The sequence below is a fragment of the Balaenoptera musculus genome, chromosome 8, assembly GCF_009873245.2.
Source record: "Balaenoptera musculus isolate JJ_BM4_2016_0621 chromosome 8, mBalMus1.pri.v3, whole genome shotgun sequence".
In the NCBI taxonomy this organism is placed as follows: domain Eukaryota; kingdom Metazoa; phylum Chordata; class Mammalia; order Artiodactyla; family Balaenopteridae; genus Balaenoptera; species Balaenoptera musculus.
In genome coordinates, this window is record NC_045792.1 from 8,907,250 (window position 1) to 8,932,237 (window position 24,988).

General features: G+C 46.5%; 2 protein-coding genes across 10 annotated transcripts in view; both read left to right on the forward strand.

The window, feature by feature from the left end:
• MSANTD2 (Myb/SANT DNA binding domain containing 2) overlaps positions 1-12,557 on the forward strand; it is a 28,799-nt gene extending 16,242 nt beyond the window's left edge. For 2 of the 8 annotated variants that reach the window (XM_036861188.1, XM_036861189.1), the window contains exons 2-5: positions 2,606-2,695; positions 6,597-6,696; positions 8,297-8,357; positions 11,028-12,557. In XM_036861188.1, coding sequence (XP_036717083.1) covers positions 6,621-6,696; positions 8,297-8,357; positions 11,028-11,880 — 990 coding nt within the window. In that variant the 5' untranslated portion in view covers positions 2,606-2,695; positions 6,597-6,620 and the 3' untranslated portion in view covers positions 11,881-12,557. Of the gene's footprint in view, positions 1-2,605; positions 6,697-8,296; positions 8,359-11,027 lie in introns of those variants that run through there. The other 6 variants (XM_036861186.1, XM_036861187.1, XM_036861193.1 and 3 more) reach the window with 6 other exon arrangements.
• Positions 12,558-16,568: 4,011 nt separating this feature from the next.
• On the forward strand, positions 16,569-24,903 carry LOC118899969 (endothelial cell-selective adhesion molecule-like). 2 transcript variants are annotated; one of them, XM_036862060.1, is made up of 7 exons: positions 16,569-16,781; positions 20,244-20,440; positions 21,509-21,710; positions 21,879-22,034; positions 23,299-23,421; positions 23,704-23,830; positions 24,055-24,903. In XM_036862060.1, the coding sequence occupies exons 1-7, from the start codon at positions 16,712-16,714 to the stop codon at positions 24,368-24,370; spliced, it is 1,191 nt and encodes a 396-aa protein (XP_036717955.1). In that variant the 5' UTR covers positions 16,569-16,711; the 3' UTR covers positions 24,371-24,903. The 2 variants fall into 2 exon arrangements, with proteins under 2 accessions (XP_036717955.1, XP_036717956.1); XM_036862061.1 differs by lacking the exon at positions 21,879-22,034 and having other exon boundaries at positions 16,575-16,781.
• The last annotated feature ends 85 nt before the right edge of the window (positions 24,904-24,988 follow it).

The window sequence follows — 24,988 nt, forward strand, 5'->3', positions numbered from 1 at the left end:
GGAATAGCTTTCTTAGGATACAGTAACATTTTGTGAGTGGCATTTGGTAATTTTTATATGCCAGATCCCTTTTGAAGGAATATTTAACTTGTCTTGGGACCTTGGCTCCTCATTTGTTAATTAGACCTAGATGATCTCTAAAGTTCTTTTCCATTCAAAACTTCTGTAATGTTTCGGAGGTTGGAACCTGGTTTGGTATCAGAGCATTGGGCAGCTCCACCCACTCTCTGTGAATCAGTATATTACAGAAAGTTTTGCAAAAGAGGCACTTGGCAAGGATGGTGACACAGATAGGTAATGAATAGTATTAAGTGCTGCAGGAAAGTCAAATGAGTTAAGGACAAGGTTTGAGGACCATTGTTCTTAGTAATTAAGAAGGCATTGCTGACCATGACAGTTTCAGTGGAATAATGGATCAGATTTTGATCCCATTGAGTTAAGGATTGAATTAGTGTAGACATTGCCTATTCCTTTGAGTCCCTTTAGTCTTCAGGCAGTGTTAAAATGGGGAAATGTTAAGGCTTAGCCATTATCCACTAAGGAAGGTAGTCAAGACTTACTTTCCTATACTTGTTTCTAGGTGTGTGCATTTCCCTAAGTTGTTACCTTAGGTAATTTATCTAGCATCTCTATTGATAAGTTAATCAGATAGTGAATGATCAAGTACTATGTGATACAACTGGAACAGGTGATCAACATGTTATGAATCATTTATTATTGTTTAATTGCCACTTCAGAAAAAGATTTCTTCCCCAGCAGGTAGAAAAAAAGCGCTATATTTTTGTGAAGAGTAAGTTGATATCCTTGTATGCTTTTACTGATAGAAATTGTTTCTTTCAAGAAATGGGAATTTTGCTAATTTACCTCTTAAAGGAAATATTAATGCTGCTTTATCTAAATGAGCAGGATACTGAGGAAACTGGAGAAATTATTCTTGAACTGGCCCCAGTCTCCAGACTCTCTTGTAAAACCTATGACACAGACTAAGTCTACCTCATTTTAGGGTTTCTGACTAATATCTATTATATTTTTTTATGGAAGAAACAACCACGTGGCATAGAGCAGAGTTTCTTAACCGAAGGTTCTTTTATGAGCTCTTCAGAGAGTCCATGTTCCCCTTGACATTGTGTGGGACAGTTTTGTATGTGTATTCTTCTGGGGAGGGAATCCAGGACTCAAAAAAGTTAAGAACCTCTTCTCTGGAGTGGAAAAGGAAAAGGAAATCTTAAGAATAAAAAGATTTCTCACTTGCCAAAACTTCTGTAGCACTAAGAACCGGGGAGTGTGAAACAAGTGCTGTGTTTTTGGTTTTGGTTTTCTTCTGTTGGGGTTTTTGATTGGTTGGTTTTAAAGGATTAGGTGATTGGCAGGTTAGTTTGCCAAATTTTAATGTACAGAAAACCTAAGAAAGTAGGTAGTAAAGCTTCTACTGGCCCCAGATGGATTTTACCTTAAGATGATTTTACCTCATCATTAGTTACAGCTCTGTGCCAAAAATATATATAGTAATTTATACTATGTCCTTAATATCCCTCTTACTGTGCAGAAATGTTTTTACAGTTGTCTGCCATTTCAGGGTTTTTTTTTTTTGCCCTGCCTTTGTGCTCACAGAAAATAAAACTAATTTAAGAAATTTTGAGTCTTTCTTAGAGATACTGAAATAAACTCAGTATTGTTCTGTTGCCTCAGTTAACTAAGAGCAACTAATTGCAACACAGTAAAGCAGTAGCTTTAGTTTAAAGGAAGAGGATAGATCTATTTCACAAAGGCTTCTTTTGCTTTGCAGTACACATTGCTTAGGCTGAGGTACTGTTCTTAACACTTTTATAAATAGTCACTGGAGATGTGCTCCCAGTATAATTTCCCCTATCTCTTGCGGAATATAATATGTGATTTTTAAGACTTTGTTTGCAAATAAGTGTATTCTTTATTCAATCATTTGGGTTAAAGAATTTTAAATTTATCATATTTAGTTGGCAGAGGGTTAAGATAAACTATAATATGTAAGCCATTTCTAGTATGGCCAGTTTGACAACTACATTTGAAAATCTGTTTCACTGCTTGTTTTTTCTTATAACACCGTTTCCTGCTGTTGTAACTGAGCTGTCCTCCCTGCAGTATGACTATTTTCATCTGACATCTTAGACTGATCATGCCGGTGTTTTCTAAACAACACGTTTATATGGCAATTATGCCTTATTTCTGTTCCCCCCTGTTATATACCCTGTTCCATTGATAGACAGTTCTGTTAGAACAGTGGTTTTGTCAGGGTGATGATTTTATGATTGTATGAAATGGGGCAAATTTTGAGAAAATGATTGAGCCAGTAGCAGAATTGGTTGGCATATGCTCGTATGATTTATTTAGCTTGCTTCCTACTTTGCCATACCAGGGAAGAATTCTATTCTTCCCACTTCTTGAAAGTCGAAGGAGGGATTGGAGGACACTGAAACAAAAGAAACCTTATTTTTACCCCCAAAGTAGCTTATATAATGTCAGGAAGGGCTTTGATGAAACCACTGGCCCTACTTAAAGATCTTATTTTCCAAGCCTTTCATTATTTTATTTGCCCTTTTCTGAACTCTACAATTTCCCTCTCTTGTAGCTGGTTCGATGCCCAGAACTGAATGCTGTGCTCCAGCTGTGGCCTCACCGGTGCTGAATAGAGAGGAAGAGCCACCTTCATAGCTTACATGTGATTCCTCTGCTTATACAACCCAATACTGGATTTACTTACTTTGGCAAGATAGCTGCATTGTGCACTGTATTTAATGTTACGTGTACTGTAACCCTGGGTCTTTCTCTGCATTGCTGCCGTTAAACCCCCAATCCTGCCAATCTAAAACTCCTGCCTTTGTTTACCTGCCCCATCCCCTACCTCCAGACTCCCCTTACATTCATCCACAATGAATGTCATCTTTATTCTCTCATTTTCTTTCACTGTAATCTTAAACTTTGGCAAAACTTTCCCTCTGTCTATAAATTGTCAGTTGTCAGCCATCTGATTTTTCTCCCTGCTTTGGTAATGGGACGTCTTTCACGTCTTTCCTGTGGTACTTTTCCTTTCCTGGTCATTGAACACTTGGCACGGTGGATTTACCAAGCATTCACTTGGCATTTCTTCCACATCAAATACCTTTGGACTTCTCTGATCTGACCACCTGGTCAGGTTGTTTCCTGTGTTTTAGTTCTTCTGTTCAGATTTTTTTGACTTCTCCTGACCTCTATCCTTATAACTTCACTCAGGATATAGTATTATCTCATAGCTCTTGTCCCAGGGAGGAGACAGTAATACTGATTTGCCATGGACATTCCTAACAATAAGGAAAGTGTTCTTCTTCACTGTGACTAGAATAGTCTTTAATAATTTTAAGCAAATTCTTTCCCCTCTGAGATCTTAATTTTTAAAAAAATGCTAGAGCTAAGTGACTATAAATTTCTAAGATGAGTGAGGTAAAGGAAGAAGGAAGAGAAACAAGGTTTTTGTGTTGAACAGGAAATGGTTCTCCAAGGAAGCTGAATTGAGGTTCTTGTTGGGTTTGGTACAGCTGTCCAAAATGGGAGGCAAGACTTCATTTTTCCTAGATTCCAGAGCATTATCTTAATCTAAGATTTACAGTAGGTGTTAAGTTGGTTTATTTAGGACTGTTGACAGAGACACACAATCACTTAATTATATGCTTTGGTTAATCATGTAGAGTGTGGAAAGTGTAACCTTTTCTGATTTATGATGGATGATAAGAATTGGAAGGTCTCCATATGTCCTTTTTATCCATTTCTAAAGTCCCTCTCGTTTATCTAAATCTGTGTTTCTTATAGTAGCAGTCAAGCTGATGTTTAAGTTCTTGCTTCTTTTTCTTAGTTGATATGTGCTATTTAAACAGCCTCTCCTTGTATCTGTGGTCTTTACTGAACCCAGAAGATACGTCTTTTGTATATTTATGTCCTGAGAGAGTTAAAATCAATTTGGAAATCTTTCAATACATCAGATACCTATCATATGGATTTAGGAGTTACCAAACATTTTGCATTCAGACCCCTAATAGATATTTTACAGATCAGCATATTGCACTATTAAAGTGCATTTCAAAAGTACACTACAAAGTAAGAGGTGGCAAGATCTGTTAGGCTTTTCTGATGAAATATAAAATATATCATCTGACTATTCTTCCATATCTAGAACCCTTAGATACTTCTAGTTTCCTTATTCATAATTACACAAGCCAAGTGAAATTTTAAGCTCGATTCGGTGGTTTAAAAGAAAGTAAATCTTTTCTGTGTTTTCCCACCATATATAGTGTCAAAGATTGGTCGCTTTGCTTATGCCTAGGTCACGTCCTAAGTGTGGCCCCTTCCTTCAAAGGAATGTTAGTTTTATTCCCTGACTTCTGAAATAACCCTCCGTGACAGATCCAGTTGGGCTCTTTTGTGTGCTGAATGCCTTTCTCTAGGCAGCCAGTAAGTAGTGAGCAGTGGCATGGTTTCCATCTCCATTTATGGCCTTGGAAGGGTGACAGGGACATGGCTGGGACTCTCCATTTACGGTCCTTGGAGGAGCTGAGAAGAGTGGCTGGGGTGCTCTTGGAGGGCAGAGAGTAGACATTGTGAGATAAAAATAAATAGGAGATGTTTGCAATTCAAATCCCAGTCCCTGGGGGGAGGGCAGAGGGCACCGGGAAGGGGAGTGTGTAGCAAGTCAGATGAGATCTGCTGCAGGCATTTGTCTCCTTCCATTGGAAGGGTTGCTCATCACACGTTGCCCAGGTTCATCTCTGATTTGTTCCAGAAAGTTGTGTGTTATGTACTTGTGACTCTCCTTTACGAAGAGAGAGAAGGAACACTAATTAAAGTGTGGCAGAAACCTAACTTCTTTAAGGCATCATTTGAGGCACCAGAAGAAATCTCCAGAAGGGGGGAATGAGGCAGGTGCTTTACGCAGGGGATAGGCTGGCTGGTTTTAGGACGGGGTGACTCTTGTCACTCCTCTGCTTGTGTCAGAGGGAGATCATCATCCGTGTCTTATGTTTATTATTCCTTTTGCCCATCTGGATTTCTGACCTCGAGGGACAGATCTGCAAAGTATTTGACAGAGTGTCTTCCTGTAGTTTATCAGCTGCGATTTAAAGGTACTGAACTTCCGAGGAGGCCTGATAAAGATTATTCAGAGTTGTTTTTGTTTGCCGAGAATAGAGGACATATTGGCTTACGGAGAGTCATCGCACATTCAGGAGAAATTTATAGTCTGGCTAATGTGTGTAAAGTAAGCCTGAGGTGAACTGGTTTGGCACAGCTGAGTTAGAAAGTATTTGGAGCCACCAGAGAAAAAGGGTCTTGTCTGTCACGAAAATCCTCAGAGTAAACCCAGTAAAGTAGAGAGGAGAGCTGAAGGAACAAAAGGAGGCAGCGATGGGACAGAGAACGATGTAATTAAACTAAATTTGGGACTAAGTCCTTGATTTATCTTTTGAAGTGTTGTGTAAGATAGCATAAGATGTACCATGAAACTAAGGAAAGAAATCATCAGAAATATGCGTTAGAAGACCACGAAGCAAGTTGAAGGGTTGTGCAAGATAATAAAACTGTCCAGGTTGTATCTGTGGATTTGCATAATGATATTTGCTGTGTGCCACGAAAAAGAAGTGAAATAACACCCTTTCACCTCACTTCCCCCCCAAAAGGAAATTATTGGCTTCATTTGTTGGTGTGTTTGGCTGGCAGTTTGAGTTGGTAGAATAGACTAGTATTATCACTGGCTAATTTTTAGATGTAGGTATTAGGGTATTGTTTCTTGATAATTGGTGTTTGAGACTGGGAATCTGTAGCATTATTGATTTGATGTCTTTTAAATTTTAGCAACTTCCCCAAAGACAGAGTGAGTTAGTAAAGATTATGGACTATGTAAGGAACAAGTTTTACCAGCTGATTTGTTTAGGCAATTGTTTTTACCCTGTATTCCTTCTTAATCAAGGGTAAGGAAGATTATATTCTTTGCTTTGGGAAATTCTTCTTTCTGTCCTCCCTCCCCTCACTTTTTCCAAATTCTGGGCACAAATAGCAGCTCTTTCTTTTCTGTGGCAGGTGTGCATCCTATTGGCTGGCTGGTATTTCTTGTTTTCCTTTTTTTTTTTTTCTTACTCTTTTAAAATGGGGGTGGGGGTGTACAAATACGTGTATGGGACACATGCAATAATGTTGTAATGTTTCTTGTTGTTTAATGGATAATTAATTGCAAAGTAATTGTTTGAATTATAACATGTTTGAGTAAATGCTAAATTAGTATTTTTTTTCTAATATAATCATGAATTTAAAATCTAGCATTCCTGTAACAATGTGTCTGTGTTTGTCTGTCTGTGTCTGTCTAATAGTAATTAATATCTGTGGTCCGTACCTGGAAGAGGAAGTACAGCTTTAAAGGAATAACAAAAGACTTTGTGTCTTAGACCCTTCGCAGGTGTTACAGTCGGGTGAAAGAACATGGTGTTGGGAAAAGAAAGAGCAGTTACACATTTGAACAGTTGGAACAGGTGTTTGGTCAGGGAGGATGGGATGCTCAGCCCTGCCAGCCTGTACTTATTAACAGTAGTGGCTTGTACCAGGAGCTGGAGTCAGATGGCAGCACTATGGAGGAGTATTCACAGGAGGACTGGGGAAACCACAGTCAGGATCTCCACGGCTATCCAACAGATCAGGAATTGGGTAAGAGAGCCAGTATCTATGTTACTTGTGTGTGTGTGCGCGCGCACGCGCGTGCACGTACATATACATATCTTTATATGTGCACAGGTACTTCATATCTGTAATATCTTCTTATACCATTCCCACTGACAGCACAAAGCATATAGCCAGTCTATTGGGGGCAATTTGGGCATCCTTAAACTACCAGCCTAGTGCTTAGTGACTTGGGTTCCACAAAATTCCTAAAGACAGAGAAGAATTCCTAATTCTGAGCTGCACAAGGAAGCTCAGTGACAGGCTATGCAATTAAAAATATCCTGCACCTCTTAGTTCTAAGACGACTGCTAAGAGTGTTGACTCTTGGCTCGACTGGTATAGATATAACTGTCTTTTCCTTCCTTTATCCCAAATACTTTTTTTTTCCTGTTTGTGATTTGCAAAAGGTCCCTTTCCAGGCTTCAGTCTAAACAATCAATGAAGGGAAGCCTTGGTTTGAAAGGAGCTGATATTTGAACATTATCAGGGATCATACTCCTTCAAACTCTGTAAAGGATCCCATCCCAACAGTAGCTGGAATGATTTATTCCCAGTCTTCACATTATAAATGGCAAACAAAACTCCTGGCCATCAAATCTAAACTTGTGTGGACTAATTAAGAGGGTATATGTAGTTGTTTTTCTTTTTTATTTTCAGTAAATGGTCCAATTTTAGTTTTCATGATTTGCAAGTACTAATCAAGTTTCTGCTGCAACCTTTGTACATTCATAGCAAGTTGTGTAATGAGTGCTCACTTATAAGTAAACATTCTCACTATCCAGTGAAATACTCAGGTAGCCCCCAAGGAAGGATAAGTAGAATTGGTACTATAAATGTGCCTCCCTAGCTTAAGACAAGCCAATGGGCACTATTTTACAGAACTCCTGATAGAGAAATGCTTAATTCGAAAGAAAAAGGATTAAATGTTAATATTTCTTGTGACTGCTGTGTCTAAAAAAAATCTCTCAAATATCAGAAGAGAGAGGGAGCGAAGAAAGAGGTTATGAAACTGTAAGACTAACACAATGTAAGAGAGAGAATTGATGACTAGAAGAATAAAAAGGGCAGATGCTAAGTGGTCACTACCTCTTAATTTCAAAACGGTACTAAGGTCTAAATTACTTTGGCATCCTCTAACTCTGATTTTGCTGGAGAGAGTTAAGTCACCTAAACCTTTGGGAAAAAAATAACATGCATAGTATATATTGATCCTGATATTAGGGGAATAATTGCTCTCTAAAACCTACATAGAAAGTCTAAATAGAACAGAATTATTTTCATTCTCGTTCCTTTAAAAATCATGTTTGCCATGAAATTAAGCTTTAAGCTCCTAGCTAGAAATCCACTGGTGACCTTGAAGAATTTTATACTTGTAGAGCTGGTTTCTGATCTTGCATATAAATGTATGCATCTCATTATGTAAGAGTTATATTTATAAATCTGGCATTGGACAGTGTTTGACACTAGAATTAAGTTCTCGCATTGGAAAGTATGGAACAAACAGTAGACATATAGCTACTTAGCTACATAAATGTATGCCACCACTTAGGAAAATATAACTTTTTTCAAAACCTCTGTTTTTCAGATGAAATACCTGTCACAAAGAGAACATTAAAAATAAAACAAGAGTCTTCTGAAGAAGCACAGTAAGTAGATGTTCCACCTTTCTACAAAGTGTATTTACCTAAGTTTAATGACAAAGGTCTTGCTGTAATGAAGCATGCTATGAGAGTTACAGCCGTGCCACTGAGAGAGCATGTCTAGTTGTTCTTCCTCATCTTTTTAGCCTAAGTTTTCCAGTGGTTAATCCAAAATGTTGAGAATGTTGTATACAACAAGAAGAAATAAATATATTATATGAAAATAAGCGTGTTTATGGTATTTTCCTGTGTGTGGATGTGGTATTTGGATGTTTAAATATGATACAAAAGTAAGTCACAGGGCCCAGAGTTTGTCTGGGGTTAAGTGAAATGATAGGAGGGCCAGAGGGACACTTAAATTCCTTATAATATTCCATTTGGGGACTCAAAAAGCAAGTTCTTAGGAACTACAGGGGAGGCCCAATTGATGTAACTGGGGATGAACTCAAGCTTCACAGAACTGGTGTCACCAATCTCAGACCCCCTGAACTTTTCCCATGGTTGGAACTTCAGAAATACAACAGACAGTTCTCAGGAACTGTTTAAGTAACTGGATCTAGTTCTCACTGTGCTCCACAGCTGTGGAAAGCTCATCTGAGGGCTGAGCCCGGGGAGCTTCAGGCCGAGATCAGATCAGTGGGGCAGGAACCTGACAGGCTCTGCAGAAGTGTCCTGTGTGGCTGCCTGTTCTCCAGGTTTCAGCTCACAGGGTGCGAGGGTTCTAAGAGGCGGTTCATTTCCCAGTGCAACAGTTTCCTCAGACCTGTTCCTTACTGATGATTTAGGGCTGTGACAGTGCTGCATAAAATGACTTCATGTGGGCACTGGATCTCTTCACTCTAGGTTTAGGTGGGATTAGCCTGATCTAGCTGCTATAGCCTGCAGTCAAATACACCATCCTTCACCCGCGAAGAAGAGTCACCACTTATTTATCAAATGCCTACTGTATGTCAGGCATAGGAATACAGCAGTGAGCAAAACAGACAAAAAGCTCTGCCCTCCATCCCACCTCCTTAGCCTAGTCCTCCTTGAGATCAGTAAAATATTTTAAAAGAGGACAGGGAGAATGGTAGCTATGAAAGATAATTTTTCTTTAAAGCATTGACCCATGCAGAAACATGGTCCTATGTCTTAGCCTCACAAGCACCACAATCGAAATATTAGAAAAGTGATCGAGTGCCTTTGTGTACTCTGAGAAGAGAAACAATCTCCAGAAATGCAGTGATTTCATCCTGATGGCCACTCAGATACTTGAGTAGCTTTCAAGACAAACTAAAGTGTGGAGGGTAAGTCCAGGGCAGTCTTTGGTTCAAGAAGCAACTGATAACAAAACATTAGCTCTTTGCCATCTTGAAAAGAAAATCAAGGAAAGTAAGAGAGAAGGACTATGTGGAAGATGCCCCAGTTTGTTCCAAAAGCTCTTCCAGAAGGTATGAGAATTTAAGAAGAAAGTTTCCAGGATCTGTCTCCTTCCAAGAAGCTGTTAGCAAACCACCCTTACACCCTGTTTTCTTGCCTGTGTTTGATTGTATGTGAGTGTGGTAGTCGAGTATTTTTGTAGCTTAAACCTATGATTGATGTCGAGTATAATTGTTTGTTGCTAAGTTGATATTTAACAAACTTCAGTCTTCCAATATCAAAGTTGTACCCTACCTGAGAAACAAATATCCTCATATATATGTACGAATCATCATGAAGTATCCGTTGGAATTACATGAATTAAGCAGCATGTGAAACAAGAATTTCCCTGTACTTTGTCTTCTTCTGTTAACTGTCCAAATCAAAATTGAAATAATTTCTATACTTTTGCTTCCCTTTATAAAATATATTTTAGAAAAATCTCAATTCATTATCTGGAATTTTTTTTCTCTTACAACTGAAGCTTAATAATGGAACTTTTCCATCTGAATTCTCAGATCTTAATTCTGTGCTAAACTGACAGCTCTTTTAAATTTGGGAGTAGTAATGTATTTCAGACAAATAGAAGAAAATGTCCTTTTTTCATGTTTTTGTATCAGATCAATAGTCATAATCAGTTGTATATTTTCCTATGGCCAGCGTGTATGGGCCAAACTTATTGAACTTTCAGAATTTCCAGGTTAGAAATTAATGTGGAAATTCTTTTAAGTGATACCTACTGGTTACTTTTCTGAATACAGCATCCTTCACCTGCTTTTGGTAGTTAGGTCTGAAGGTCATCATATGCACTATAATAGCCACTTTAAAAAGTACATGATCCTTGGTTTCTGAAATCCTTTAAAAAGTACATGATCCTTGGTTTCTGAAATCCTTTAAAAAGTACATGATCCTTGGTTTCTGAAATCTTATGTATCAATAGTTACTAAGTGGAATACAGCCAGACTTTAGAAGTAATGGAAAGCAGTTTTTCACTAGTTCCTAGGAACTTCCTAAGGGTGAGCATGTCTCAGATTTTAATACTGTGATTATCTAGACTTGCACAGTCCAATATGGTAGCCACTAGTCACCTAGGGCTATTTAAATGTAATTTAAAATTAATTAAAAACTTAATACCTCACTCACACTAGCCACATCTTAAGTGCAATGGCTAACATATTGGACAGCACAGACACAGGACATTTCCACCATTGCAGAAATTTCCACTGGACAGTGCTCATCTAGACACCTGAAGAATCTGACTTTTATTTCTCTTTCCAGGAAAAGAGACATCATGCAGAATATCGTACAGATTTTGGAATCAGTACAGTTGAAATGGGAACTGTTTCAGAGCTGGACAGACTTTTCAAGGCTTCATCTTTCTAATAAACTGGCCATTTTTGGAATTGGTTATAACACCCGTTGGAAAGAGGATATCCGTTACCATTATGCTGAGATCAGCTCCCAGGTGCCCCTTGGCAAGCGACTCCGGGAGTACTTCAATTCTGAGAAGCCCGAGGGACGGATCATCATGACCCGAGTGCAGAAGATGAACTGGAAAAATGTTTACTACAAATTTTTGGAGATCACTATTAGTGAAGCGCGGTGCCTGGAGCTGCACATGGAAATTGACTGGATACCCATTGCCCACTCCAAACCAACTGGTGGGAACGTTGTTCAGTATTTATTGCCAGGAGGCATTCCCAAAAGCCCAGGCCTTTATGCCATTGGCTACGAAGAGTGTATTGAGAGGCCCCCCTCACCCCACATGGAGCGACGTTCCCTGGACCCAGGAAAGGAGGGCCGGGTTGACTTGGAAACCCTTTCAGCACAGGCCTCACTACAGGTGGAAATAGAACCTACCCGAATTATCTATTGCTACCTCGGGATCGCTGAGGTCAGGACTCTGCAGCAATGCTTATTTTTACATTTCCAAGCAAATACCAAAACCTTCAGTAAAGATTGGGTCGGTATTAATGGGTTTTTGTCTCAGAACTGTATTGTGGATCCTGGAGTTTCCCCCAAATCCATCTATATCAAATTTGTAGAAGTAGAGAGGGATTTTCTTTCCGCTGGCTCTTTAGTTGAGTGCCTGGAAAAAGCCATTGGCTACCCCTTAAAATTTAACAACTGAATGTCATCCTTCATAAGGATTTGGGCTCTTACCTCTCTCTTCTCTACTCACATCCCGTTACCCAGACTGTCCCTCATCCAGATGCTGCCATCAGACTTCATGGAAACTCTTTCCACGATCGGGCCAGGACAACTAAGAAATCATAGTAGACTTTGGGCGGAAAAAACAGACCTCACCTGAAAATGCTCATTTTGAGCATTTGAGCAAGCTATACAGCGGACTTGCATGGTGGGTCAGTTGTTTCTTTTTTAAAAACAAAAAAACAATTTTTAAATGGATTTTAGAGCCCTGATGTAAACAAATGTAGGTACATTCCATATTGGACAAAACTTATACTTTGAGTTTCATATGAAATTGAAAAATTGTATTTTTTTCACGATGTTTCATTTTTACACATCTCTATGTCTCTATATAAGTATTATTTACAACCTTGAATAAATAAGCAATAGATAATGGCAAGTTAAATCTTGAGTCACAGTAAATAAGACTGTTTTTCAATATTACCCTTAGCTACTATTGTATATAATTTAGAGTTTCATTTTTTTCACCAATCAAGTGTTTTGCTATTCCCAATCAGTGTTGCCTGCAAAGACCTTTGTTTCTGTGATGTACCAACTTTATGGTTGTGCTGCCATTTAAACTTTTTTTTAAAAAAATCATTAAAGTAATTCCTGGCCTCTTGGCGTACTAGTGGAGCTTTTTGCAGCCGAGTGTGGTCGCACTGGCAGTGGGGCCGTGCTCTGACTTTACTGCCAGGGATGAACACAACAGAGTAGGGCAGCTTCACTCCCTCTCGCTCTCTGTACCCCACTGACCAATGTCATGATCTCTTGTCAGAGTAACAAAGGTCATTGGACATTTCACTTTGTGCTACTTTTTAAAAAGCTACAAAAGGATATTCCTTTTGGCCCTAAGTACATGAATTTGTAAGAGACTCTCATTCCTCATCTTTACACTCAGTAATCAGGGGCAGCTCTCTCAGGAGCACAGGTGGAGAATTGATGTCATCATACTGCCTGTGAAAAAGGAGAGAAGATCTAATAGAAACATCCAAACAAAAATTTTAAGTGATCCGTAGGATAGGAAACTGTAAGGTATCAGTCCATTAGGAGGGTAACTATCACCTTTAGATCTTGCAGTGATTCCTGTGGGTCAACTAGCACTCCAGTTGGAGGTTAGTACTCTTGGCTAAGAACTACCTTACTAGTAGAGTAGTCAAGGGTCACTTTGGTCTCATGACAGGGACTTGTTAGATTGGTTATTTATCTTTAATGGTTCCCCCAGCATCTCTCGGGTACTCTACTTTAAATGGACTGCAAATCCAGGTAAGAGCTATAATTCTCCCCGTTTTTCTGTACTATTGAAGATAAAATTGCACATTGATTAAAAAAAAAATGTTCTTTCCTGCAGCCTGAGTTGTCTTAAATCAGTGGTTTTTCTCATTCTGATACCTCTTGGTTGGTTGATGCTTATTTATTTTTCTAGTGACTAGAGAGCTTATAACCAATGGGATGACTTTTATTAATGTCATTTGAGTCTAGGTTTATGGAGTTGGCTGTTTCCTGATGTGAGTTGCTAAAAGTGGGTGCTAGTTCAGGGAGAGTATAAATAAATATTCTGGAATGTTTGAGTGCAGCACCTCTTCTCCCTGGGCACAGGCTGTAGGTATGGGCTTTAGGAGATTCTCATGAGTTTGCTCTTCTTTGGAACTTGGAATTATAGTCCTAAAGACCGAGGCTTCATTGACCATTTTGTAGCAATAATCTCATAATATTAGTGCCAAGTGCTGCAGGAAAAAGCATTATCACCAGGAGTAGTACATGGCATCCCCCAAACTTTGCCACTGATCAGCCCTAAAACTAACATTATGCTTCATTCATTTCTTCCCCCTATCCCGCTTTTCACTGCTGTTACTTAGCACGGGCAGAACATTTGGGAACATTTAATGAGGATGTCTGAGCTCTACCTAACATTACTGAGAATAGGGCATTGCTAGACCACTATGAGCGGCACAGAGTGCATGGCAAAGACTGATCCAATATGTGTTTTCACCATGTGGCTTGGGATGGGGGAGGGGGAGGGGCAAGAGGACAAAGCTGAGCACTGGGAAATGGAGACTTGGAAAGAAAGTACCTTGCTGATACTGAATATCCATTCTCTTTGGCCAGAACAATCTAGAAAAGAGGACAGCAGGGTGTCAGATAACTATATGAGCATTTCTAAAAACAAAAAGTAGACTATTTAGACCTCAATGAAGCCTTATAACTGATTCCAGGAGGATGGAGACACTACATTCAAATGTAAGAGGCAGCATTAAAAAATACTGTAGAGATAAAAGATGAGGTACGACTGGGAGAAACACTAGTGAGCTGCAAGTCTCTTAACACATGAAACTATGAACTTAGCTCTTGCACACAACCTGTTGATGCAGGTCACTCACAGATCATCTGCGCTAACATTCCCATTTTACACAAGGGTAGAGAGCAATGTTCACCCTAAACTGCAGCTCAGCAAAAACTTTCAGAAAGTAATAGAACTGCTCTGCTAACTTCTACCACTTGACTGCCTCAGGGTCAGCAGAAAAGAAGTGGCTGGAGTAGGAGATAGTATAGAAAATTCTTTGATTGGGTGAGAGCAGTGAAAGAGTCCTGAAGGGACTGTTTCAGTGTCACATGGAGAGAATCACTGCCTGCAAATCTTTATTTGTATCTTTACTTCTGATGTTGTAAATTGTTTGGGGCGCAAATTCTGGAAAGTTACCTACTGAGAGTGAATGTTGAGGCCCTCCCTGCCTTACGTAGCACTTGATAGGGGTGAGCACAGCCTCTGTAATCAGATGCTCTGGTGCTCCTGGGATACAACCGAGAGCATTGTACTGCTGTTTTTGGAAGGAATTACTTATTTGGGGTAACCTAGGCCTGACCTGGAAATAAAGGAGGGATGTTTACAAGAGGTGCTTTGCAGTGAAGACTAAAGTAAAAAAAGAAAAGAAAAAAGAGTGTGATAGACTAGAAAAACCAAACCAACAGCACCCTCCCCCCCATATATATATACACACACACACACACAATCTACTTGACAATTCAAAGTTTGTAGGTCCCTGTATAAGGGTGTGAGACTAGCAGTTACCTATTACTGTTGCCTTTGCTGTCACTGAGCTGCCAAGTACTAGATTCTAGGGGTTGCATGAGCAGTCTAGTGTTTGCATAGCCATTTCTCAAAGCCACTGCATGGCAGGTATTTGAAGAGCAGCCAGGCAGGTCACACTCGGAAGAAGCAGCTGAGAGCGTCTACAGGGCGCTGTGTAGAAAAAGACCTTGGGCAGCGCAGGCTCAAAGACCACATTCAGTGTTAATGCAGGACCGTGTGGAGTAAATGGAATCCAGGAGGCCTGGCTGCTTTTCTACCCAGTCAACTGGTCACCTAGAGCAGGCAGCGCCAGGGATTCCTTGTTATGCCTTCTGTCCTCGGTGACCTTTGCTCGGTGGTTGAGCCGTGCCTGGATGTTTGAAGCATCTTTATTTTGGCTGTCCGACCGAGAAGCCAGAACGGGTGCGTGCCCTTCTGTAAGAGAGCTGCGGCCGCCAGAGGGCGCAGAGGTGCCTGTGACCGGCTGGCGCGGGGAGGGACGGTTAAATTAAATTTCACAGCGAACATGATCTAGTCCCGGGAATTAAAGGATCAGAGCGGGCCTGAGGAGGGGTGGGAGGCAGCGAAGACATGGGGATAAATAAATGGAGGGACTTGGTCCAGTCTACCTTCCCGCAGCTGCCCCCTCCTCCCCAGTCTGCATAAGGCTTTTCAGAGTTAAGCGGGGAACCGGGATCTTGTTTCCTCAGTTTCCTGCTCAGCTCCTGGGGTTTCCTTGCGCCAGTCACTTCCCTGCTCGGGTTTGCGGCGCAAGCTCCGGGTGACCCTCGGGCCTTGGTTTTAGGGAGTCTCCGAGAACCTGCTGAGAGGCCCCGTCTTCTCCGGCCACAGGTGAACACGGTCCTCGGGTCCACCGCCGGCGCATCCCCCACCGCAGCCTCGGGGCCACGCGGCACGTGCGGGGGTGCGCGGGGGTGGGCGTGGCCGCCTCCCTTCCCGAGCCTCTCTCCCTGCCCGCTCCCGCGGCCCAACCCGCCCCTGGCCCTGCCCTGGGAAATTGGTAGTTGCGGGCAGCAGAACCGGGCCGGCGCGGCCGGCACTCTGGACCTTTCCTGCCGCCTCAAGCCCCACACTGCGGAGCCCCAGTGGCCCCGGGAAAACGCGGCTCCCCTCCTCCCCGCTTAGGCCGAGGACGCGTTACCCCCAAGCTCGGAGCCGGTTGGTCGGGCGGGAGCCCCGGCCGCTTAGGGTGTCGGGTGCGGGTGGCCCCTGGACGTCGGATAATCCCCAAACCTCCCTTCCTTCCTGGCCCTCCTTCCTACCGCACTTAGCGGAGGGGGAAGGCTATGGCGTAGTCTGAGAGTTAGGGCTCTTCTCCTCTGCCCTTGCCCCCGGCCGGCTGCGAGGGCGCCACGACTCACCCGACCCCACCCTGCGTCCTGACCCGGTGGAGGCCGCGGGAGTCGGCCGTCGGAGCGCGAGGAGCGTCCCCCCGCGGCGGGTCACCCTCGGGCCCCGCCCGCGAGGACGGCGACCTCTCCGCCCCCTCGAATGCCCCGCCCCCAGTCCCCGTCGGTCCCCACCCCACCACCGGCACACGCACGCAGACTCTGGCCAGAGCCACCCTTGGTGTCAGTGGCCCGGCTCCCGCCTCCGCTCCGGCCGTCGTGCGGCCCCAGCACCTGTCGCTTGGTGTGTCCCGGAGCCGGCGCCCCTGACTCCGTCGGGGCCAGGGAAGGCCATGGTTTCCCTGACCGGGTCCTCTGCGACCAGCTTGCTGCGGTTTTTGTTCCTGGGGCTGACTACTCTCGGTGAGTGAAACCCTGGACCTGGAGGGGACGTGAGATGGGAGAGGTGGGGTGAATGCGACCCTGAGGGAGGTGGTTTTGGGCACTGATGAGGAGCTGGGTGGGACAGGACTCTCGTCTCTGACTCTTTCCCTCCCCGCCCTTATACTTCCCCCCACGCAGGGCATCACTTGTGTCCCCGCTGCGTCGGGGAAGAGCTCCCACTTTGGGTGCGGTGTGATTGTGGTCGGGGAGAGGGTTAGGGCACCGCCTGGGGTGAGTTGTTGGAGCCATTCCTCACCCCCACTCCCCACCTCCACCCAGCAGAGCCGGATGAGCTGAGCTGCTGGATGAGACACTGGCTAAAGAGCTTAAGGACTTAACTCCAGCCCCCCTCCCGACCCCCACCCCGCCACAAACTGATGTGCGAGAGCCCCTGGGGAATTCCCTGGTTCCCGGGCTTGACACACGCACTTCACCTCAATTCCCCAGCCCAGATCCTCCCACTTGCCCCCTCCTCCTGCTTCCTGCCCTGGGAATCAAGGGAGGTGCCCCCAAAGCACGACCGTGAGGTCATTTGGGACACAGGAAATGGAGGAGGGCTTTGAATGCCTAGAGGAGCAGAATTGTGAGCCCCCCCCAAGAGGTCCACCACCCCCATTGGCTCCCAGAGCCAAAGGGACAAAGGAAATAGAGAAGAGGGCCTTTGAGTCAGAGAGGAAGGGCCCCTCCTTGGAGCAAGTGCTTGAGGAGTGTTTGAAGGCCTCCAGGAGCGCCCAGGAGCTGGGGTGGCCCAGGGCAATATCTGGGAGAAAAGGACCCACAGGAACTAAGCTCATTAGAAGCTGTTTCACATGCTGCCTCCCAGGCTTTCTTGCCATCTTTCTTCAAGGATCCTGAATGAGGGTGAAGGGTGGGTTTGTCCAGGTCAGCTTTAACTCCTCATTTCTCTCAGGTTGGAATCACCAGGGCAAGTAAGGCTTGGAAAGATGTAGAGTGAAATTCAACCACAGTGATGGGGCCCACCTAACTTTTACCCGTGTCTCCTTTAGCCCAGTCTGTGCTGCAAGGGTGTTGGGGCATGAAGTATTAGGGTCCCCAGACAAAGTGGGGCTCAGGACCAGACCACCAGCCCCTCTAGGCTTGGTGGGGCTGCTCCAGGATCCCTTGACTTCTCAGGCCCCCTCTCCCAACTTCAACATCAATACCTCTTTCCCTTCTGCATTCTACCCCCCAACTTCCCCATCCCCCTTCCTGCTGGGGATCTCTGAAGAAAGGGAGAAAAATTCAAGTTAGCGGCCAGGGCGTCATCGGCAGCTCTCCTGCAACCCCGTCCTCTTTCTATCCTAACTCTGAGCCTCAGATTTCATACTGAAGACCCAGGCTTCAGCATCCCTACCCGGCCACCCCCAGGGGGCCACTTGAGGGTTAAATGGCCCTCGGGATGGTCAGCGCTTTGGGTGGCACAGGCTCCATTGGTCTCTGCCCGACAGGGTTCTCCGCCGAGGCCCTTCTGCTCCCTCGCTCCTCCTCGGACGCTCAGCGATGCTGCCCCTGGGGCGTGAGAAGCCCGCGGGGGGAGTTTCTCAGAGAAAGAGGGAGACTAAAAATAGTAGCCCTGGGGAGCAGGCCCATTTTCCTTCTCCTGCGCTCTAGCCTGCTCCACACTCTGGTCTGGCGTGGGCCAGAAGGGTCCCTTCCCTGGGCTGCTCCTGTCTCCTTCACTCAGACCCAGCCACCCCCTTTGCCTCTCCCTGTGGCACCTGGGAGCAAAAAGGGCCGAAGAGTTGAGGGGCTTCTGCTCCAGCGGACACCCCGGACCAGGGCAGCGAAGCCTGGGGCCCTCTGCAGCTCCTAGCTGGCCTTTGCCCAGACCCCAGTGTGTCCACATTATTATTGATTTACCACCCCTCTACCTTTGGCAAAGTGACCTCATAAATGCAGGACCGGAGGGAGGTGGCTGGGGGTGCCTAGGGCGGAGGCGGCTCACCCCTCTCCCGGGACCGTGGCCGCTTTCCGGCGGGAACTGTGTCTGGACGCTGGGGGTGAGCTGCAGAAAGGCTGGGCCAGAGCCTGCACCACCCGTAGGCCTCTCCGCGTCCCAGCCGGCGGGCTGGTCCTGAGCGGGTGTCAGGCTCCTTGAGGCAGAGGTTGTTTTTGCCTGCAGAGCCTCCGGTCCAGCGGCGCCCTCCTCATTGTCTTCTGGCTTATCACCGGGCACAAGTTTCCTGCTTGGCCCACAGGGACCTGCCAGGAAATGGGGAGGGGGGTGCTAAGAAGGCCAAGGAATCGGGCTGGGGGTTCTGTAAAGACACGCAGCCAGGAAGCCATGGGGGCGGTGTGCATCCTGGCCGGATCCACTCCTGGGCCCTTAGAGGCCTTCAGCCGGCCTCTAGCAGGGTGGAAAGCTGGACCCGTGCGCGGCCGCTGTCCGAGCGGTGGCCCCCTGATCACCACGCGGAGGTGGCATCTCACACTCCAGGGCAGAGCAGGTGGCATCTCACACTCCAGGGCAGAGCGTTGAGGCGGAGGACTCAGGGCCTCAGTGAGAGCAGGGCTTAGGACTAGGGCGGCCAACATCCTCAGGCCTGGCCACGGACAAGCCCAAGCTTATTCCCCCAAAGGGCTTTTGACTGGCTGCTCCGTTGCCTCTCCAAAGGGCAATAAGTGAGTGCTCCTGGGCGCCATGATGCAAGCTTTGATTCGACAGGCCCCTCCTTGAAACCAACACCCCAGGCCACCTCCTGAAGGTCAGTCACAGGCAGAGGCAAGCTCTGTACTTGATTGCTTTGTACTTGATTGTCAGGGGACCTTCATTCTCCTCTAGCTCTGCCAGGATTCCCTGCGACCCGCCCAGATCCCCTGGGCCCCAAAAGGGCCCTTGGGAGCTTTCCTGGGGAAGCCCACGTGTGGGAACCCAGCAGGAGGCCGGGGAGCACGGACACAGTCACTGGGCCGGGTTGGGCGCTGGGCCACTCCAGTTTCCCTGGCTCGGAGTAGTTCAGAAGGAGCCGCGGAGTTAATCGGTAACCGATTAACCCTCCCACCCCGCTCCGCCCATCTGGATGAGAACGCAGGAGATGGGAAAGCTGTTGATCCTGACCAGCGTCTTACCGCCCAGGAAAATTGGGGGAGCAAGTGGCCTACGTAGAGTGTAGATAAAAAGTATTGACTCTTCCCTTCCTCTTGGATGTCTTTCCCTTCTCGCTGGAAATCTGCCCCCTCCTCCTCTTGGGTGCGCGGAAATCTGTGCCTCTGGATACCAATAAATGCGTAGACACGGGTCCCTATCCCTGCCGCAAGCCAGCGGGCTGAGGTTGGGGAGAAGAGGCTCTGATGAAATTGACAATGGGATCCCAGGCCAGCGGGCCCTGGGCAGTCTTCGAGGCCCACGGTGGCGTGACCCCGCGAGGTTCGTCCTCTCCTGCCGCCGCGTTGAGCTGGGTCCTTGGGCTCCGCGCTCACCCTCCTCGCTCTCATCCCCAGCGTCCCCCTCGCGGGCCCAAGTGGAGCTGCACGTGCCCGCCGGCCTCACCAAGTTGCGGGCGGTAGAGGGAGCGGAAGTGGTGCTCCCGGCGTGGTACACCCTGCAAGGGGAGGTGTCTTCGACCAAGCCCAAGCCTTGGGAGGTGCCCACCGTGATATGGTTCTTACTGGAAGGGAAGAATATGAATATGAGCCAGGTGAGGGAAATCGTCTCGGCCAGAGGCTAGCTACGCCGGAGGGGGGGGCGGGGGGGGGCGGGGGGGGGAACAGGGAAGAGCTGGCAACGGTGGGAGGAGTGACCAGGGGATGGCTGACTCGAAGGAGTGTCAGGGAAAAGCAAGGTCCACCTCACCGGTTCAATTTTTGTTTTGATCTTGGAGGCTTCCCCAAAGAATTCTCTTTTTCCCAGGTTTCCCTAGGAATCCAGCGCACCAAACACTGACAGGTGGAGAGGCATTTTACTTTGCTGGGCAAGGGGGAAAGTGAGGATTGAGGGTATAGGAAACCGGAAGGGTTAGGGCAAGTATCACACAACTTTTAAAAGTTGAGCATCTTCCTGTTTTCACATTATCTGTGCTTTGGACATTGTCACAGGCCGCTTCTCTTTCCAAATGATTATCTGTCCCCCTGCTCCCACATAACCTCCTTGAGAGGCAAGGGAGGGTACATGTCCTCCTACACTCTCTCACCTATCTTCCTTCCTGACATCAGACAAAGACTCAGAGGCAAATTTACCCAGAAGCCAAGGAAACGTCATTTTCAGAGCTCCTTACTTGCTGGGCTCCTTGCAAGGTCCTAGAAAGTGTGTTCAGGAGGTCATTTGATAAGTAGGGGGTATGTAGGAAAGAAACTTAGATTACAGGGGTAGGGCCTGGACTTATACACTGGGGGGCTGGGGATCTTCAAGAAAAAGAAAATTTAAAAAGATATTTTTTTCTCTTGGCTCTACCCCTGCAGTCTAAGTTTCTTTCATACATTTCCCCCTATTTACATTATCCCTCACCCATTTTACCACTTTCTAAACACCCCAAGTGGGAGATGAAGAGACAGCGTCCAGGGGAACAGGACCTGTTCTGGTGCAGAGGACCCGGGGCGGTGAGACGGTAGCTAGAATGACAGGGGTGAATGGAGAGCTGGTAGAGGTTAGAGGGGGTGGTGCAGGTGAGGGGCATTTGAAGACCCCCAGTTTGGGGGAGGGGGACTAGCTGAGCCCTGGGCACAGAGCAGACAAATAATAATGGGGGGGTGTTACGCCCGCCCACCAGGTGTTGGCGCACATCAGTGGGGTCACATCAAGCAAACCTGGAGCATCCCTGGTCTACCCCATGCCCTCCCGGAATGTGTCACTGCGGCTGCAGGGCCTCCAGGAGAAAGACTCCGGACCCTACCTCTGTTCCGTGAACTTGCAAGACAGTCAAGGCACTGTTCGAGGTCACAGCAGCAAGACTTTAGAACTCAATGTGCTGGGTAAGTGAGAGGCACCCATGGGAGGTGGGGCAGGTCTCTCCCCCAAACGACTGAGTGTGAAGGTTGGGGGAGGGGCAAACAGAGTGACAGGGGGTCGGTGTGTGGGAGCGGGGGAGGGGAGCCGCTGGCCCCCGGATGTGAGTGTTTAACCTGTCTCCCCTCCCCCAGTTCCTCCAGCTCCTCCGTCCTGCCGCCTCCGGGGCGTGCCCCACGTGGGGACCAACGTGACCCTGCGCTGCCAGTCCCCAAGGAGTAAGCCCGCTGCCCAATACCAGTGGGTGCGGTCGCCCCCATCCTCCCAGGTCTTCTTTGCACCTGTTTTAGGTGAGGGACCTTCCGGAGACACTGAGAGTGCGGCTGGGGTGGAGGAAAGATGACGTACCAGAGGGGCCGGGGTGCCAGGGGAGGCAATGCTGAAAAGCACTGGCGGGGAGGAGGAGGAGGGTGTGGGGAGGGGCTGGAGAAAGAGGCCCTGCCAGGTGCGGGCACGTGCTGCAGACTTAACGTTACTCAGGAGGCGCTGGGGCTAGAAGATCTGCGTTCACTAGGTGTGTGACTTTGTGACTCTGTTTCCTCATCTGTAACATGGGGATATCAATAGCCCTGATTTGAACACACCAGCTATAAAAAACATTTGGTGGCAATTGGAACTTTTTTTTTTTCAATTTGACTGAGATAATCGATGGAACAATTTTAATATGGAGTACTAGATGCTCTTGGAGAATTAGTCTTAATTTATCAGGGGTGGTAATGGTATTGTGGTTATGTAGGATACTGTCCTTCCTTATTTTTGGAGTTTCATGCTGAAGTATTTACTTTAAAATGTCTCAGAAAAAAGAGAAAGAGAAATGAAATAAGTATAGCAAAATGTTAGCAACTGTTGAATCTAGGTTGTGGGTATATGGATTTTTATTTCATCCCTCTTTCTACTTTTTATTTGACCATTTTTATAATAAAAGCTTTAAAATTATTTTTACATAGAGCTTACCTCATAGGTTTGTTGTGAAACTTTTCTAAGTTAGTACATGTAAAGAACTTAGTCTTTGGTGCAGAGTAAGCAGCCAATAAACTTTAACTGTTAAAATCATTAGAATATTTCATATATTCCTTTCAACACCATCAAGTAGGTCGTATTCCCCCATTTTACAGATGAAGAAATTGGGACCCAGAGATAGCAAGTATCTTTCTTAAAGTCAATTGACCAGTCTTCCCAAGGAGAACACTGGTCAATTCTGGATCCTAGGTTTTCTCATTCCTCGCTCAATGTCCTTTCTCTCTCACTCTCTGTCATTCAGAAATAAAAGTAAAAATTGGATTTTGGTTTTTCTGGGCATCACTTCCTCTTTAGCCTCCTTTCAGATATCACTTGGGGACACTGAGCGGTGGAAATGGAGAGGGGTACTGAGCTGGCAGTTAGGCAACTGGGAGCAGAACCCAGCATACTGGCTGTCACACCTTTCCCTTCCCTCAGGGAACGGATAGCCGGGGAGTCTCTCCCAGGGAGTCAAAGAGGACATTCCAGAGGAGGGGCAGGATGATTTTTATGGGAAAGAGGATCCCTGGACTGACGGCTAAATTGTGTCCACAGATGCCATCCATGGGTCTTTAAACCTCAAAAACCTTTCCACTTCCATGTCTGGAGTGTATATCTGCAAGGCCCACAATGAGGTGGGCAGTGCCCAGTGCAATGTGACCCTGAAAGTGAGCACAGGTCAGTGAGGGGTAAGTGTGGTTAGGGAGAAGATTGGTCAATGGGGGGTGGGGTGGGTTTGCAAGGGAGGGGAGGAGGCCTTTCATTACAACAGGACAAGGAGCTTGTCTTGGTCAAATGTTCATGCAGGTGCTTGGTCAGTGACCACTTTCTTCTTGACAGCACCTTCTTCTTAACAAAGAGAGAAAATGTGTATGGTGGTGGTAGGGCAGTGGGGCAGTGGGGTTGGAAGGGGCCAGGGAATAAGCTGAGAGTCCCCCGCTGACAGCAAGGTTTTTCCAGGGCCTGAGGCTACGGTGGTTGCTGGAGCTGTCGTGGGCACCATGGTTGGATTGGGGCTCCTGGTTGGGCTGGTCTTGTTGTACCAACGCCGGGGCAAGGCCCTAGAGGAGCCGGCCAACGATATCAAGTAAGTGTCCCTGATCTCTGCCAAGATGAGGGCTCTCCTTGGGAATTCGGGCAGCTCTCATCTAATGGAAGGTTGGGCGGTGGTTGAACCATCCTTCTTGTGGGCAGATTTTAAGTGAGAGGAGAGTTGAAGGAGAGGGGAGGTGAGAGTAAGGCAAAGCACGTGGAAACTCTCCCCCTTCCCTCTTCCGGCTTCTGACCTCTTATCGCTTCTTTGATGACTAGGGAGGACGCCATCGCTCCCCGGACCCTGCCCTGGCCCAAGGGCTCAGACACAATCTCCAAGAATGGGACCCTCTCCTCTGTTACCTCTGCACGAGCCCTTCGGCCACCCCACGGCCCTCCCAGGCCTGGTGCATTGAGCCCCACACCCAGCCTCTCCAGTCAGGTCCTGCCCTCACCAAGGCTGCCCAGAACAGATGGGGCCCACCCTCAGCCAATATCCCCCAGCCCTGGGGGGGTCTCTTCCTCTGCTCTGAGCCGCATGGGTGCTGTCCCTGTGATGGTGCCCGCCCAGAGTCAGGCTGGGTCTCTGGTGTGATGGCCCAGCCACTCACTGGCTGAGCATCTGGCTTCTCTCCTTCCTACAGGGGTCACCCCTAGCACAGAGGCCTGAGCCTTGGGAGGGTGGCCGCCTTCCAGACCTCCGGTCCTCTGCCCCCACCTTTCTTTACTATGGGAAAACTGAGTCTCAGTTAAGACCCAAACTTCCAGGAGGTAGAAGAAGAGGACGTGGACCTAGGATTAGGAAGGCCCCCGCCCTGGGCTCTCTCTAAGACTGCAGTGGGATGCTGCTGAGATTGCTACCTCTGCCTCTCGCCCCCATCCCCCAGGGCCTGGTAGGGACCGCCAGTCAACCAGTCCTCCAGGCCCCCTTGGTCTGTACCCCGTCCCACCTAACCTCATCCTTCACTGCCCCTCCAGCTCCCGGCATTAATATAACCTGTCCTGCTGGTTTGGTTGGGTTTTGTTGGGGCAGGGGATAAGGAAGATATTTTTTATACTAACTTGAAATGCATGGTTTTGCTTTTATTTTGCAAACCTCAATAAAGATACATTGTGTTTGTGTGGAAAGTGAGAGTCAAATCACCTTTTCAGACTTGGAATTCCCAGGAGAAGCTGAGTCTCAGGATGATGCAAAAAGGACCCTGCCCAGGCT